This window comes from Lipophrys pholis, assembly GCF_963383615.2.
Source record: "Lipophrys pholis genome assembly, chromosome: 23".
Lineage (NCBI taxonomy): Eukaryota > Metazoa > Chordata > Actinopteri > Blenniiformes > Blenniidae > Lipophrys > Lipophrys pholis.
In genome coordinates, this window is record NC_137645.1 from 6,243,968 (window position 1) to 6,258,511 (window position 14,544).

A 14,544-nucleotide genomic window follows, 5' to 3' on the forward strand; every position below is an offset into this window, starting at 1 on the left:
CTAGAGTTTGAAAGAGTTTTTTTTTTTTTTCTTCGTTTCGGCTCTTTGTTCAAACCAGAATTGCCCACAAGGGGGCGTCACCCCCCCAAATTTTTAAATTTTAGAGATTTTGATTGTGCTCCTGTGATGTTGTCAACACAGGAGGCTAATAATTTCATACTCCCACTCCTCTTAAATTTAGCTACCCGTTGTATTTAATTTTAAATATCCAGGTTGCGGTAGCTACTCTGTGGCGTGGATGTTTGTAGACGGCTCCTCGATCGTTTTTTATTTTTCATGTGAGCAAAGATCTGCTACGCTATCGCTATGATGGACGGTTCCTGCGGCCAATCAACCGTACCAGTCAAAATATCTCATGTAATCTCATGAGAGGAAGTTGCGGTATGAAAAAGCGTCAGAACGAGCTCTATGTTTGATTTCTTTTTTTTACGAAGAAATTTTAAGGATTGATTTAAAGACAATTTAAGGGTGACTGGATATGTAAAAATACCAGCTGATGACTCCTTTAAGTATCATGGGGTGAGTGCAGGTAGTACCAATTTGGAGGAGATCCCATACAAGCTTATCAGAGATGAAGAATTGCATGATTTAGATGAGTTTTATCACTCCGAGAAGCAACACCTGCCCTGAATGTCCTCCCGGTGTGTTCGCCAGGTATTAGCAAGGGTTCACTGCACCGCCGCTCCGAGGCAGAGGACAGGAGCGCCCACAGACATGCTTGAAATGCATCGCCACTGAATAAGTGATGCCTCTTTTTGGGCTGTTTTCTGAATAATTTCCACTGAGAAAGCGAGTCATAGTTCTGCACCCTTTTCACAGTCGGCTTTGTCCAGTCCTGCCTCCTTCCAGATACGGCGAGCGAACACGTCCGACGCTGTCAAAAACTCCCAGGACCACTGACACGTAGAGAATGAACCAATACCAGGTCAGTTTGTCAGGGAGGTCTTGCTCAATATAAAGGTCAGCAGTGCAAAGCTATTTCTGCATCGCGGGAAGAGAAAAAGAAATATATGACATGAGGGGCGCTGGGAATTCTGGGAGAAATGTCTTGCCTGATCAGAAACCATTTCACTGTGGTAGACTAATGCACCGACAAGCGCCTCCATACACATGGAAGAGAAGGGGAAAACCATGAAGTTTCACACAGTCTGTTCCAACTCGCAGCCTCTCACTACTCCGGCTTCCCAAATTGACAATTTTCTGGGAGTGTTATCCGCAGAGATGAGAGGCTGCTTCATCGAGGCCCGAAAGAAATGACTCTCCGGACGAGTAAGCCTGTCTTTACACTGAGCGTGTCTGCACAAACAGCAGAGAACCAGACCACTTGTCAGAGCCACTCCATGAAAGAAATGGTTTTTTTCTTAAGAATAAAATGAAAGCAGACAGAACCAATATCAGTGGTAAACACCGACTGGGAGGAACATTTTTCATCTATGACCACACCCCAACTACAAATCCATGAGTAAACCTGAAGATTCTCCTTATTAAAAATAAACCTTAAGGCTGGAGGACACAGAAGGCTGGATGGAGGAAAAGAGAAGCTGTCCCTCCCTCTAGTGGCTCGACTTTTACATAGTTTAGTGTAAAAATGCATAAACTGGGGCCTTTATGAGAATAACTGAACCTTTTGATTGTTATTGTTCTTGAATCAAAATGTGATTTTTGATCAATTCCAGTAACGTTTTAGATCAACTCACAGTATTAAAACTGTATTAATAAATAAACATATAACAAATATACTTTTATTTCCTCAAGGCAGAAGCTGTTTTGTCAGGGTGGCGAAATATTGGTCAAATAATTATAATTGATTGTGTGGTATTCCACAGGGACCCGTATGAGACCCACTTCTGTTCTCTTATTTTTTGTGTTCCCACTCACTTCACAAATCAACATTTGCTACCAAGGTTATGCAGATGACATACAGCTGTGCATTGCTGTTAAATCAAATAATACAAACCAACTAAACAAATTAACTAACCGTCCAACATTATTTAATCAAATGTAATGAATTTACCGTTTCTTTGCACTCTACAAAAACCCTTCTCTTATTGGAACATTTGATTTTATGTTTCTGTATTTTGAAGAAGCTGTTCGTGTTTGTTGTTTAAATGAAAAAAAGTTTACATTCACAGTAAACATTTGGTGCAACTACACTGAATCTACTTTAGATTAACAGTAAAAGAATTTGAGGCGTTTCAGTTTGTAGTGTTTTATGCTTGATGCAACATTTTCATTATGAAATCATAATCTAACTGTGAGCAAAAGATAATTAGTTTCCTGAAATGTTGCCTAAAAACCATGTTAATATTCAACTATCAGAAAATTGGACTTTATCGGGAATTGAAGCCAGGGGGAGCTGCGCGCCTCTTTGACATGTAGTCAAACTAAACTTGATTTTCACATGTGTGCTGAAATCTCAACCTCACATTATTTTTGCACGACACCGAACCAAACCTTAACTAGAGATTCTTCTAAAATAAAATGATCGTCTTTCCAGGAGGTGGCAGCAAGTCCAAACTAATTCAGCTCCACCAAGCGATGTAAAGCAGCAAAGCACACGCACGCTCAATAAAAAAAGAACACTTTATTAAAGAAGACCCGGGACAGTTCGTATCCCTTTTCTCTATACATTATGTGCTATACAAGTTATTGAGTACAGACAGAAACAGACAGTGCACGAGTTCAAATTGTCAAGATTCCCCTGTTTGCGCGCGTGTATGTGAGGAAGTTCATTGTCAGAAAGCAGTAACGTGGTCTGGAGACCAGATGCAGCACCAGTTTGTTTCACCAACACCACAAATTAAAGTCAAACATCACAGCACATACACACACACACACACACACACACACACACACACACCGTCGGGATTAAACTCAGGGTGCACGCTGCAAAAAACAACTGAACTATACCGAGGATCTGCAGATGTGAACACATTCACCATGGAAACGCATCGTTTTTAGAAACTCCAGGTTAAGAGTAAAAAACAAAGATAACTGAGATATTGATGAACAGGTTGGGTTTAAGTTTAAGCTTAAAGTTTAAATCTGTATTAGTAGGATCAACTTTCACAAATACACAAGTTTTAATAAATCTCAATTGAAATGGGACAACCCTGCCCTCTGAGTGGCCGAAGCAAATGATTGTGTGACGGACTGATTCATACTCATCCAGCTTGCTCGAGAAACTGCAAAAAAAATCCAGCAAATCTTTGTAGGTGATTATTTGTTTTTCAGCTCAAGGAGAGATAAAATGTTAACTTTACAGGCTTATTTTCTGATTCGTTTCTTGTTTCGATTGTAAACAAAACTAAACAAAAACTCACTCAAGTACACAGCTACACTCTTTTTTATGTTTGAATAGATTAAACCGTATAGAACAAATTTAAACATGGACTTTTATTTTTTTTAAAAGCACTTTTGTAGTTCCTGTGGATTTTGATGAGGTTGGGATTGCATTCTTTGAACATTGAATTCATATTGGGTGTAAACAAAGCAGGTAACAACAGAACTTTAAGTCTGTTGTGTCTTCATGACTCCTGAATCACATCAGAATACCCTGGACTTTAGACTGATATACTGCTCTGCTAATGCTGATTGTAAATATTAAATATCTCATGACCTGATGGAATCGTGTTTCTGGAGAGTTTTCAGACCTCAAACTTTAATGAGAACAAAACTGCAACAGAAACGCTCATATAATCTGTTTTATAAAAGTCACGTTTTCTGATGTATTTTTGTCTTTAAAATTGAAAATGGGACCCACATCAGTCGAACCCCAGTGAGATGACCGGGACGTGTTGATGTTTACACATACATACATTTTTGCATAAACTTTATTTACATACATAATGGGTGTTGGGACTGGATTTGGCAACCGCACTGAGGAAAAAAACAGGGGGTCTCACTTTTCCTCATAAATAAGGCATGCCATGAGCGTTGGCCCGGCGTGACTCGGGGAGCTCAGTCGGAACAGCAGCACTTGTCCCCTCCTCGCTCCCGGATGGAACGTTCCCGCCCACTTCCATTCACGTTTTGCAGGATTCGTCGCCGCGCGTCCGGCAGTCTTTACAATTTGTTCACGTCGAGCACTGAAGGTCTGCTTGCTCTCACCGGAGCGGCCCGCCGTGATGTCATCCCTTGGCGATCGGCGCAGGGTGGCGCAGGATCACTCCTCCAAGGCATGGCATCATCTTGTCTGGAAGCGCTGCCGTCAGGCCCGTCGTCTGCGTGGCGTCGCACCCCGCCCTCCCACGTAGCTCGTCAGCGGGCGCTGCGGCTGCGTCAGATATTTGATGGTCGCCGGCTGCGCGTGGCGCCCAGTGAGGCCCGCAGCCTCGGCTCTCTGGCCCTGTGAAAACACGTTATTAAGATAAACATCCATGGAGGCAGTTCCTATTGGTGAGGGAAGGCGCCTGCAACCTTTAAGACCAAAAGAGGCATTTTTCACAATTTTCAACCAAATAAAATCTGTCTTAGGGCAAAACATTTAAACTCTCTGATATGAAGTAAAAGCATATAAGCATCTATTTTTTCTCCTTTCTTCTTTTCTTATTTCTTCTTTTTGCTCCTTTCCTTCTTCTGAATAAAAAACAAACTCACAATTTTAATTGTTTTAATTTAACCATGTTAACTATATTTTTAACCATTTGACTACTTTTATTTAATTATTTATTTATAGGCAATACCGCCTATTCCAGTTTAGTTGTTTTACCTTATTTGAAGCCGAGTTGAAGCCATTTTTGAAAATCAGCATGGAATGCGAATAAAATAAAAACATAACCAAAATGTTTATTTACAAATAATTTTCTGAAAAATCTCGACAGGAGTGCTGAAGAGTCAAACGTGGCTCCAGAGCTGCAGGTCGCCGACCCCTGGGTTATCAAGTAGTTAACCTTTTGAAAAACAGTCAGCGGTGACAGACAGACCTGTAGTGCTCATTGAAGTCCAGTCTGAAGCTGAGGAAGCGCAGACTCTCATCTGTGCTGGTCATCAGCAACACCAGGAACTGCTGGACGATGCTCTGAAAGGGGGAGGACAGATGATTTCACAGCAGGATCCATCCACGTGATTGGCATGGCGGCCGCAGCGTGATTGACACAGTACCTGGTAGAAGTGGGTGAGGATGCGAAGCTGGGAGCGCATCTTTGGTATGGTTTCCTGGAACTCCTGAATCCTCTTCTTCTCCTCTGCCTCCTGTTCGGCCGTCACTCCCCACTCGCCCTGAACCGGCAGATCAAGCCAATGTAATTTCCTCCCTGCTCTTTTAGCATCACCTGCAGCCTGAAAGCGTCCCTCACCTCCTCCTGGCGCTGCCGCTTCTTCTCCTCGTACTGCAGGCGCAGGGTGAGCTCCTCCAGCGCCGAGCGGTAGAGGGAGTCCTGGGCGCTCTGGAACTCAATGATCTGCTCAAAGATGGCCCTCAGCTGGTTCAGAAGAGACTTCAAAACAGAAAATACCAAAGCAACGTTCAGCGAAGGACAGAAGGTCGTGAAGAAAAAAAATAATAAAATCTGTGTGTGTAGTATTTATTTACCCTGCTATTATTGTCCAGCAGGCATCTTGAGATGATCGTATCCAGGAAGACTTCGTGGGCGGCGATGATGTGGTCCAGATCCTGCGCCTGCTGCACTTTGTTCCACAGCTCGTCCCAGGAGCACTCCAGCACCTACACACACACACACACACTTTCATTAAAAATCTAATGCAATACAGTCAGGGTGACCCTCCATAGAAAAGATGATGGTGCCTTGCTGTCCACAGTCAATATGTCCTCTTCACACCATCACTGACCTACAGTTCGAATTGTTTCTGAAGAGACTGAAATAACCTGGCATCACGTATTTAACATCATGCCAGATGTAATTTCCGAGTCGCATTGAACCGACACTGCATTGTAACGGCCATCTAACGGTTTATCTGACGGTTTACAGCAGCGCTGACCTCAAACGTGATGTAGTACTGCATTTGGTGGATGAAGTGGACCATCTCCGAGGCCAGGATGTGACACTGATGCAGCACGCCAGACAACTCTGGAGAGTGAAAAGCACAAGGAAAGGTAACATTCAGACGGGCTGCAAACTTAAAGTGGGAGTTTTTTTGTTTTTTTTATACATATATTAACCTGAAGAATGAATACATGCATTTACCCACCAGGCATAGTTTTGAGCAGCTTGGCATTGCACATCTGACCCTTCCAGATGTCCGTCAGTGTGTACTCCATCCTCTTGGCCCTCCACAGGAAATTGAACACACGTAGGTAGTGGCTCATGCAATCCCTCGTAAACACCTGGGAAGCAAACACAACGTTCAGTCATTACGCAACTGAGATAGTCACACAAGGTTTTTCCAGAGAGAGAGCGGTGGACAGAAGTGTGTATATGTGTGTTACTGTTGCAATCGGTCCATCGACGTGGTAGTCCAGACTGAAAACGTCCCAGCCCGTATCTCCAGGAGACACCTAAGACACAACAGGATTTAAATGAGTCCTTACTTATAAACATACTTCAATTATTTCATACTCTTTTTAGGATCTCTGTGACAATATGTTAAAAAAAAGAAGTCTGAATAGATTACAGCAAGTGAAACCAGGTGGTACCTCGAGTAGGCGTACGTCCAGCCTCTTCAGGATCTCTGCGTTATCAAACTGCGCGTTTGTGGCTCTGACTGCCGTCTCCAGGATGCCGGTCAGGTTGTGCTGGTATAACGTGGTGGCGGGACGGACCAGCTCAGGTCTGAAGATGGTTCAAAGCGGGTCAGGATGCAGAAAAACAACTAAACTTGATCAACTTTTACGGATACGAACGACTCAAAGCAAAGCGTCTTACTTGAGCAGGTCCATGAGGTGTCTGATGAAGTCTCCCTGGCCCAGCAGCAGGTATCTCCTCATGGCCTGCAGGTGCTCCAGCAGCAGGTAGTTGTGGTTCAGGACGTCCAGCAGGTACTTGCTGGTGTCGAAGTACGCCGCGTCGATTTTCTCCTGAAACGCTCCCTCCAGGTCCAACAGCAGCTCTGAAGCTACAATGAAAAGGGATTCACCTTCAAACATGGCTTCACCATTCACTTCAAGATCCTAAGTCGAATGCATCTACTGAATATCGTGAAAAAAAAAGAAGAAATAGGCTCAAAATTGCCAAAGTTTGACTGAACGTGAAGTTCAACTACGCAACTATCCAGCTGGACAGGAAGACAGAAGCGTCGCCCTTCGACTCATCCTGGAAAAGCTGCAGATCAAACTTGGTCCCACTGAATCAATAGAAAACAGCTAAGTATATACCTCTTTCCTCTCCACGAGCAAAAGGAGCGAAGGACAAGGCCGGCGAGCGGTAAGAGCATTGATCACTGCCAGTCCACAAGCATATGTCAATATCATATCAATATGGCGGGGGACAGAACAATATTTACCATCTTTAGGAGTGTCCGTCGATTTGGAAGCTGGTGTGATTTTACTCGGCGGCGTGCGGTCGTGACACACCTGATGCAGGAAGTTGATGGATTTACCGATGAGCAGGACCTGGAGGGACGGAGGGAGGGCAAAATATATTCACACACAAGTGTGTTTTTCACACTACGTCCGCAGGCCCCGTGCACGAGGGCGAGCGTTACCTTGCGGGCCTGATCCATGGTGATGAAGGAGGGGATCATTGACTTCCTGAGGGAGTATTTGTCATGCCACAGGCGATCCGTCTTCACGTTGGGGTCTGAAGCTACAAAAAACTACAAACGAACATGAGGTTTTTCTCCACGTCTCCGTTCAGAACATTGCTTAGCATTCACAGTGAGAAGGAACGGAGCAACAGCCTCCACCCGCTTTCTGATGTGAGCACTCTGATGCATTCTGGAGCCATTTTTAACCGTCAGGGTCACTCTGAACTTAAGAGTGCGACGCTGAGTCCCACAGCCTAATTAGCTGAAAGAGACTCTCCCGTGGACATAATAACGGGGACGAGATGTCAGTGTCGGCTTTCAACACTAATATATACAGTTATGCTCTATGAAATAATCATCAATCTCTCATGTAAACCAAAGTTTGATCTTCAATGCACAATTAATAGCTGCGAATACTTTCTTCCAAATAAATGTTTACTTGGACAAAAACATCATAAACACTTTTATTCCTCAGTAAAAATACTGCTGAGTCATTTTTTATGTCTTCTGCCCTTTTTGAGCCGCGATTACGGCTGCAGTTTATCGCACGTGTTTTAACAGACTGTGCCTGTGCGATCCCGGGAGTCGTTTTGCTCCCGAGAGCTCCGGTAACTTTATCGCCGTGTTCTTAAACACAGCACTCAAAGCCACCGTCCAGGCCTAAGTGATGGTTCACGCCGGACACATAAATACTTTGAGAAAGTGAAAGAGTGAAAGAGAGAGAAAGGCCGGGGAGAAGTAAAGGAGACGCATCCATCACCGTGGTCTCCATTACACTCCTCTCATCAGTTCTTGTTTAAGAGGCTGTCCCACCACTCCTCTTTCTTTTACTCCTCCTCCTCTAATGTTCTTTCTCATTGGGGTCAAACGTCAGGGCAGTTGGCGAGAACAATGCTCCACAACCGGGCAGTAAATTCCTGGGTTCCCTTTAAGAGTTTTCATGGTGCCGTTTATAAATAAGCAGAGGAAGAGTTGAGAAGGTGTGTGTGTACCTCATGGTAGGTGTCTTCTAGCTCGCCGTCGTAGATCCACCTGTACAGGAAGTTGAGGATGGGGTGCGACACCAGGCTGAGGATGTGCTGCACCAGCGCTCTCATCTGTGGGTCCCCGGTTTTCCCGTAAGCGTGAACGGCCGAGGCCAGCTCGCCTCCCTTACGACCTGCGGGCGGCAAGTCACACTTCAGCACTAACGTCCGCACGCTGCAAATCTAGAAGGCCACACGCACGTTCAGCCCACCTTGGCAGAAGTCAACGAGTGCCGCCAGCGTCTTGAGTCGCACTTTGGGGTCGTACATCCACACCAGCAGCCTCCGGAGGGTCAAGCTGCTCTCAGTGCAAATGGCTACGCCCTGTTCATCCTCCACCTGCAGCTGCAGACACATTCAACAGAGGCAGCGAGCAGAGAATCACACAGAAATCACCTTTAATGAGGGCGTGTTGATCCCAGAAAATGAAGCTGTAATAGCAATAATGATGCGTTGTTTACCTGTGAGTGGAGGACGGAGAGGAGCCTGTAGTACTCCTTCAGCTCCTGGTGGAGCGAGGCACAGAACCCCTGCCATGACAAAACACAAACAAGCATTAGAGGCGGACGATTTTCTGATGTAACACATTCACCAAGATAATCAACGCTCTGAGATGAACTGGTGACCCAGCAACGGCCCAGATCATTTTGTGTTGTGGGTGGATAGAAGCGAGATAATTAATACGGCTCGACTGATTTATTCAGTCCAGAGGAAAACAATTCACTTGAACTGAGCGAGTTGTGTGATGTGACGCAGACACACCTGTCCAACCAATCCAAAGGCCCGGTCCAGGCTCCTGGCATCCGTGTACTTCCTGACTTTATTGTGGAGCCAGCCAAGTTCAGCCAGCCTGCCGCTGGTGTCCCTCAGGGACTTGCACAGCACCATCTAGTGAGGGAGGGCACACATTACACCACATACAAAGCATGACTTTGTTCGGTTGATTTATTTATCATGTGACAAACGAAGCGCGTTTATTTGTTGTCCCGTGTATGTTGATTTAATACACGACTGAACGAAGACTGAAGATCATCACACCGATATGAAGCCACCTCTGTTGAGTCACTTTGGGAAAGACTTTCTGATGAAAATACGAACCGTCATGCAGGTAGACATCAGAGAGGAGTGTCATTTACATAATCCACCCACTGCAGTCGGCTCAACCTTTACAGGCAACAGGCCGCCTCTCCAGCTGGAGACGAGTCCACATTTAATGATGCATTAAATTTTCATCTGCTGAACAAAAGCCTTTTATGCGGGGAGCCTTGCAGAGAGGTTAAGTGGCCCAACAAAGAAGCAGAAATGCCTCCATCCTTGACTAGTTTATTCCTGGCCTTCGGCGGCTTCATCAGGACGGTGTCAGCAGACTGAGCAGGAGTCTATGTTTAGTGCGAATATGGGACAACTTCCATATTCGGCTCTTGTATTGACAATCTAACAAATGGGGAGTAATGGGGAGTAACATAAACTGACAGGCGAGACGAAATAAGAAAGAAAGCAGAGGTCACATTGGCTGGAAGCCAAAGAGCTTCACATTGATCTGTTGGAGCTTAATTTTTTTTAAAAAGTGTAATCAACAATAATAACCCTGCTATCAGATCACGTAGTCTGCAGTGGAGAATACTTCAGAAGTTGAGTTCTTTGCTTCCTGCAGGACACTTGACATTCCCTCCCCTGCTGAGTGGATCGGTGCAGTAAAAGCTTTACGAGGCTTCACGTACCTTGCTGTCTATTTTGTAGCAGTTATCGTGGGCGTTCATCTTGATGAACTTGCCATCGATCCCCTGGAAGACGTACAGGATGTCTCGCACCAGTGCGGCCTCGCTGACCTCACCTGCACTCGCAGAGGGGCAAGAGGACGTTTTCAAATGTCAGTATATATAAAATATTGAATTAAAATATATTCCAGGAACATTTGTTTTTCTGTCAGTGTGGATGGTTCACTCAGTTTGAAACACATTTTGTCTTCGTCACTCACCAGTTGCGTCGCGTGGCCGGCCCACTCGGGAAGAGAGCGCCGGCGGTCCGAGCAGCGGGCGAGAGGTGGGCGGGGCCAGAGCAGAGGAAGGAGAGGAGTTGACAGGAAGAGCCCAGGCTAACCGTGAACCCAGAGCGGCTGCGGCCTGAGGAGGTTGGCTGAAAGACACAGACACAGACACCCACAGACACAGACACACAGACACACAGACACAGACACAGACACACAGACACACACAGACACACAGACGCTGTGATCGTCTAAAGAGTGAATTACAGTTCAAAGCTAAAAGGCTCTTCCTTAATATGTAGAAGTGATGAGTTGCCTTTTCACTCGCCAACACTGCTCAATGGTCATTTCTACCTGGAGCATTAATGCATTATTAACACGGATTAATGGGATTAAATGGCCTTCTGATGCTTCACAAAACAGGTGCCAGTTGCTAGGAGGAGCATCAGAGTAATAACTCTGTCCTACGCAGAGAGTTTCAGGTAAATGGGGCTGTTGATTCATTGAATATTTATTTGAGTTTTGTTTAAGTGCACTCTGAGTTTAATCAAGTTTGGGTTTTTTTTTCTTCAATCAGGGATCCGTTAAATTTCAATGTAAAATCTTAATGTGAGAACACTCACCCAGCCAACAGGGACTGTGGCGTTGGCGTGGGGCCGTTCAGCGTGTACACCCCCAGGCTGGAAATCCCGCTGGTGCCCACGCTGGCCGAGAGGCCCCGCTCCCCGTAGCTGAGGGCCAGGCTCTGTGGGCGGGTGCAGTAGAACGGGGTGGAGTGGGCGTCCCTCGGGAGGGCTTGGGCAAACAGTGCCCCGTAGTTTCCCACCTGAATGAATGAATATTAGGTCTCCAGTCACAACCTGTCAGACTTTCTGAATACTTGTGTGAGTTTGTGTGAGTGTGTGTGAGTGTCGCTCACCCTGGTGGACGGTTTACGGGGGTCATCAGATAGACTGAGCAGTAGGTAGAGAACAGACCACCGATGCTTCAAAACACCCTAATTAAGCAGGAAACCACCAATTAATGACGTCAACAAGTTAAAAACTAATCCAATCACAACATTCGTTACCTGCTTCACGTAAACAACAAAGAGAATGGAAAAACCGGCCAGGAAGAAACAAGAATTACCGACCTGTGTCTGAAGTTTCCTGTGCAGCTCTGAGAAGAGCGCAGCGTCTGCTTCCCGTCTCTGCTTCAGCACTGTAACAGAAAGTGTAGCTCATTAAACACTAACCAAAGATAATGGGAAAATGCACTGCTGGAAAAGAAAAAAAAGAAAAAATTCATGCTTGATATCATCCCAGTAAGAATCAATACAATTTTGGTCCACAAACCGGCAAAAATGCTTAACCAAAGATTCCCATAAGTCCCCGTGACATGCTAGGATGAGCAAACATGATGTAAATGTTATGCTATATCTGTTTTATCGTCCCCATTAAAGCATGGATCAATGTTTCCCCACTAATGGTGCAACCTTGCTTACTATAAATGTCCGCTGGGAAAAGCCAAAATGGTGCGATAAAGACGTTCACGTTACTCTGGAAAGACTCCAGCATGAACATTTAAGTGCACATAGGGAATATATACACACACCGCCTACAACACCAGAAAGATACAGACAGATTTAGCTCACAGATTAGATGCCACATGGATTAGATAAGGTACTCTCCTGTGGGTTGAGGATGGCAATGAGTTTATTCTGTATCTACATATTGGGTGATGTTGGAGAATTATTACCTCACAGCAGGAGGTGCACTTTGCTTTTTTTTTTTTTTCTGGGCCTGACTAGGTTTCTTCTACTCTTCCTTTATCCTACAGTCAAAATAGACATCTTCGACATGTTGTGGTTATGATCTGACCTGTTTGGAGGGTATCCTGCCTGTCATTTTATACGTCCTGGAATCTATTCCTTGCAACTTTACTTCAGTAACGCATGTATAGGAGATGAATGGATGAATGACTGGATGGATGGATGGATGGATGGATGGAGCTGCCACTTACACTCTTTCTTGATCTTCTCCGACACGAGGAACTCGTCTCGTTCAATGGAAGGGGCATAGTTGCTGCCAATGACTCGCACGGCATACTGGAACTGGTGGGCAACGTCAACTGGAAAGAGCATCAAATACAAATACAAAACACTTTGAGGGGACGTAAACATGACTATGAGCTGATGACAGATTGTGATTGCCCCATGCAATCTGAAGGCGGTTATAAATGCACAATATGCTACTTTTAAGACAGTGATGTGAAGGACACTGTTGACAAGCGGATGATCAGACTGACATTTGTCTTTGCTACCATCTCTCATCACATATGCTAAGCTGTATCCTGCAGGGGCCTGCTGCGAGCTGCACACCAGTGCATCCCACCGCCGTGCACACTGATCCAGCTGCATGGATGCACGTAGTGCACACAGACATTAAAATAGGTTAGTAAATGACTAATAACCGTATATTCAAGCATGCGGCTGCTTCAGTTTAGTTTATACAGTTTTCCACAGGATCCCGTCACAAAAACATACCGGGGTCGAATCGGGTAAGCTGAGTAAAAATGTTTAATCATTCACGTATTTGTGACTTCTTAAAGTAAAACATGTGAGCCGATTTTTTCATGGTATTCTAAATAAGACGTGTATACCTTGAACTCGTGAATGGGACGACTATGATCACCAATAGAGGCATGAATGTGTATAAAGATGAATTTCTGAACGAGGTTCGCTGGAGTGTTGCAGTAGCGCGTAGCATGCTAACGCCGGACCGATGTACCTTCGCTTTTCCCGGTGATCCGGCAGCACAGGCTCTGGAGGAGCACGTTGGGGGACTTCTGGTCCAGGGTTGCCATGCTGTCCGCGGCTGACGGTCCGTGGGCTCTCCCGAAAAACGCAGAGATGGAGAAGACGGACTAACTCCAGCCTCCCACTACGAGCAACGCCATTTTGACAAGGGGAGGCAAGCGAACGAGACTGTGGACACGAGCATCCGCTTTTGCCCTTCAAAGTAAGAGAAAGTCACGCACTTTAATGTAAACATTACTACAAAAACATCACCAAAACGCTCTAAAATAAACCCTCATATTCCATTGTTGCAAATATTACCCAAACAAACAAAAATACACACTTGTAGACAAACAAATACAACATAATCTTCTCATCTCGCTTCATAAATAAAACGTTCCTTTTTGTTTTGAATATTAAAACAGGAAGAGGTTATTCATATTATGATAGCTTTATTACTGTGTTTCAATAAAACCCGCCGAAAAGCGTCTACAGGAAACAAGGAAAGGACAAATGAATGAAAATATTTCCCCCCTGAAACGTGGCGCCTTTAATTAAGGTTCTGACCCTTCTGACCTCAACAAATATTCAGTATTGATTATTCCAAAAGGCTCTAGAATTAAAATTGCACATATAAAGACTTAACAATAAAAAAATATAAATAAATAAATGAATAATTAAATAAATAAATAAATAGATTGATTAAGATTGCAAAAAAAATGAAAAACTCAAACTTGCTTTCACGTCATGTTGCATTTTTCTTATCCTAACTATAATTATATTCTTTATGGAAGTATTTAGCATTATACATCATTACACACTTGGTAATTATTATTCATGTTAACAACAAGAACAAAACACCCGCTATAATTGCACCGTTTTCCCTAAATATGGCTTTTACTTTCCCCCTGATACACATTGCAAAATCCAATGCTCCAATGTTCATAAAACTTCATGTAACATTCTGCATTAGAGAGAAAAGTAGAAAATTAGTTACTAATTTTGTACTTTGGTGTTCCTGCATTTAACTAATTGTAATAATTAGATATAACAATAGAAAATACATTTGTTTTACTGTCAGTTTTTGTACTAAAATAGATAGATAGATAGAT

The 14,544-nt window shown here is 44.3% G+C and overlaps 1 protein-coding gene across 1 annotated transcript; it reads right to left on the reverse strand.

Moving 5' to 3' along the window:
• Nucleotides 1-2,571: 2,571 nt before the first annotated feature.
• On the reverse strand, nt 2,572-13,603 carry tubgcp3 (tubulin gamma complex component 3). The gene is made up of 23 exons (XM_080493271.1): nt 13,425-13,603; nt 12,658-12,765; nt 11,789-11,856; nt 11,576-11,653; nt 11,280-11,482; nt 10,648-10,805; nt 10,391-10,503; nt 9,432-9,557; nt 9,131-9,199; nt 8,882-9,014; nt 8,637-8,803; nt 7,603-7,713; nt 7,402-7,510; nt 6,825-7,014; nt 6,596-6,731; nt 6,389-6,457; nt 6,151-6,286; nt 5,941-6,029; nt 5,534-5,665; nt 5,298-5,438; nt 5,104-5,220; nt 4,926-5,020; nt 2,572-4,348 (listed from the first exon to the last, which is right to left on the reverse strand). Exons 1-23 carry the CDS (start codon nt 13,498-13,500, stop codon nt 4,282-4,284), a joined length of 2,691 nt encoding a protein of 896 aa, XP_080349397.1. The 5' UTR covers nt 13,501-13,603; the 3' UTR covers nt 2,572-4,281.
• Between the last annotated feature and the right edge of the window lie 941 nt (nt 13,604-14,544).

Bases quoted from the DNA above. Each gene is read 5' to 3' on its own strand.
- tubgcp3 (XM_080493271.1), bottom strand. From the start codon at position 13,500: ATGGCAACCCTGGACCAGAAGTCCCCCAACGTGCTCCTCCAGAGCCTG. The intron at 11,654-11,788 runs GTCGGTAATTCT...CTGCTTAATTAG, and splicing joins ACAGGAAACTTCAGACACAG to GGTGTTTTGAAGCATCGGTG. The intron at 11,483-11,575 runs GTGAGCGACACT...TCATTCATTCAG, and splicing joins CCCGTAAACCGTCCACCAGG to GTGGGAAACTACGGGGCACT.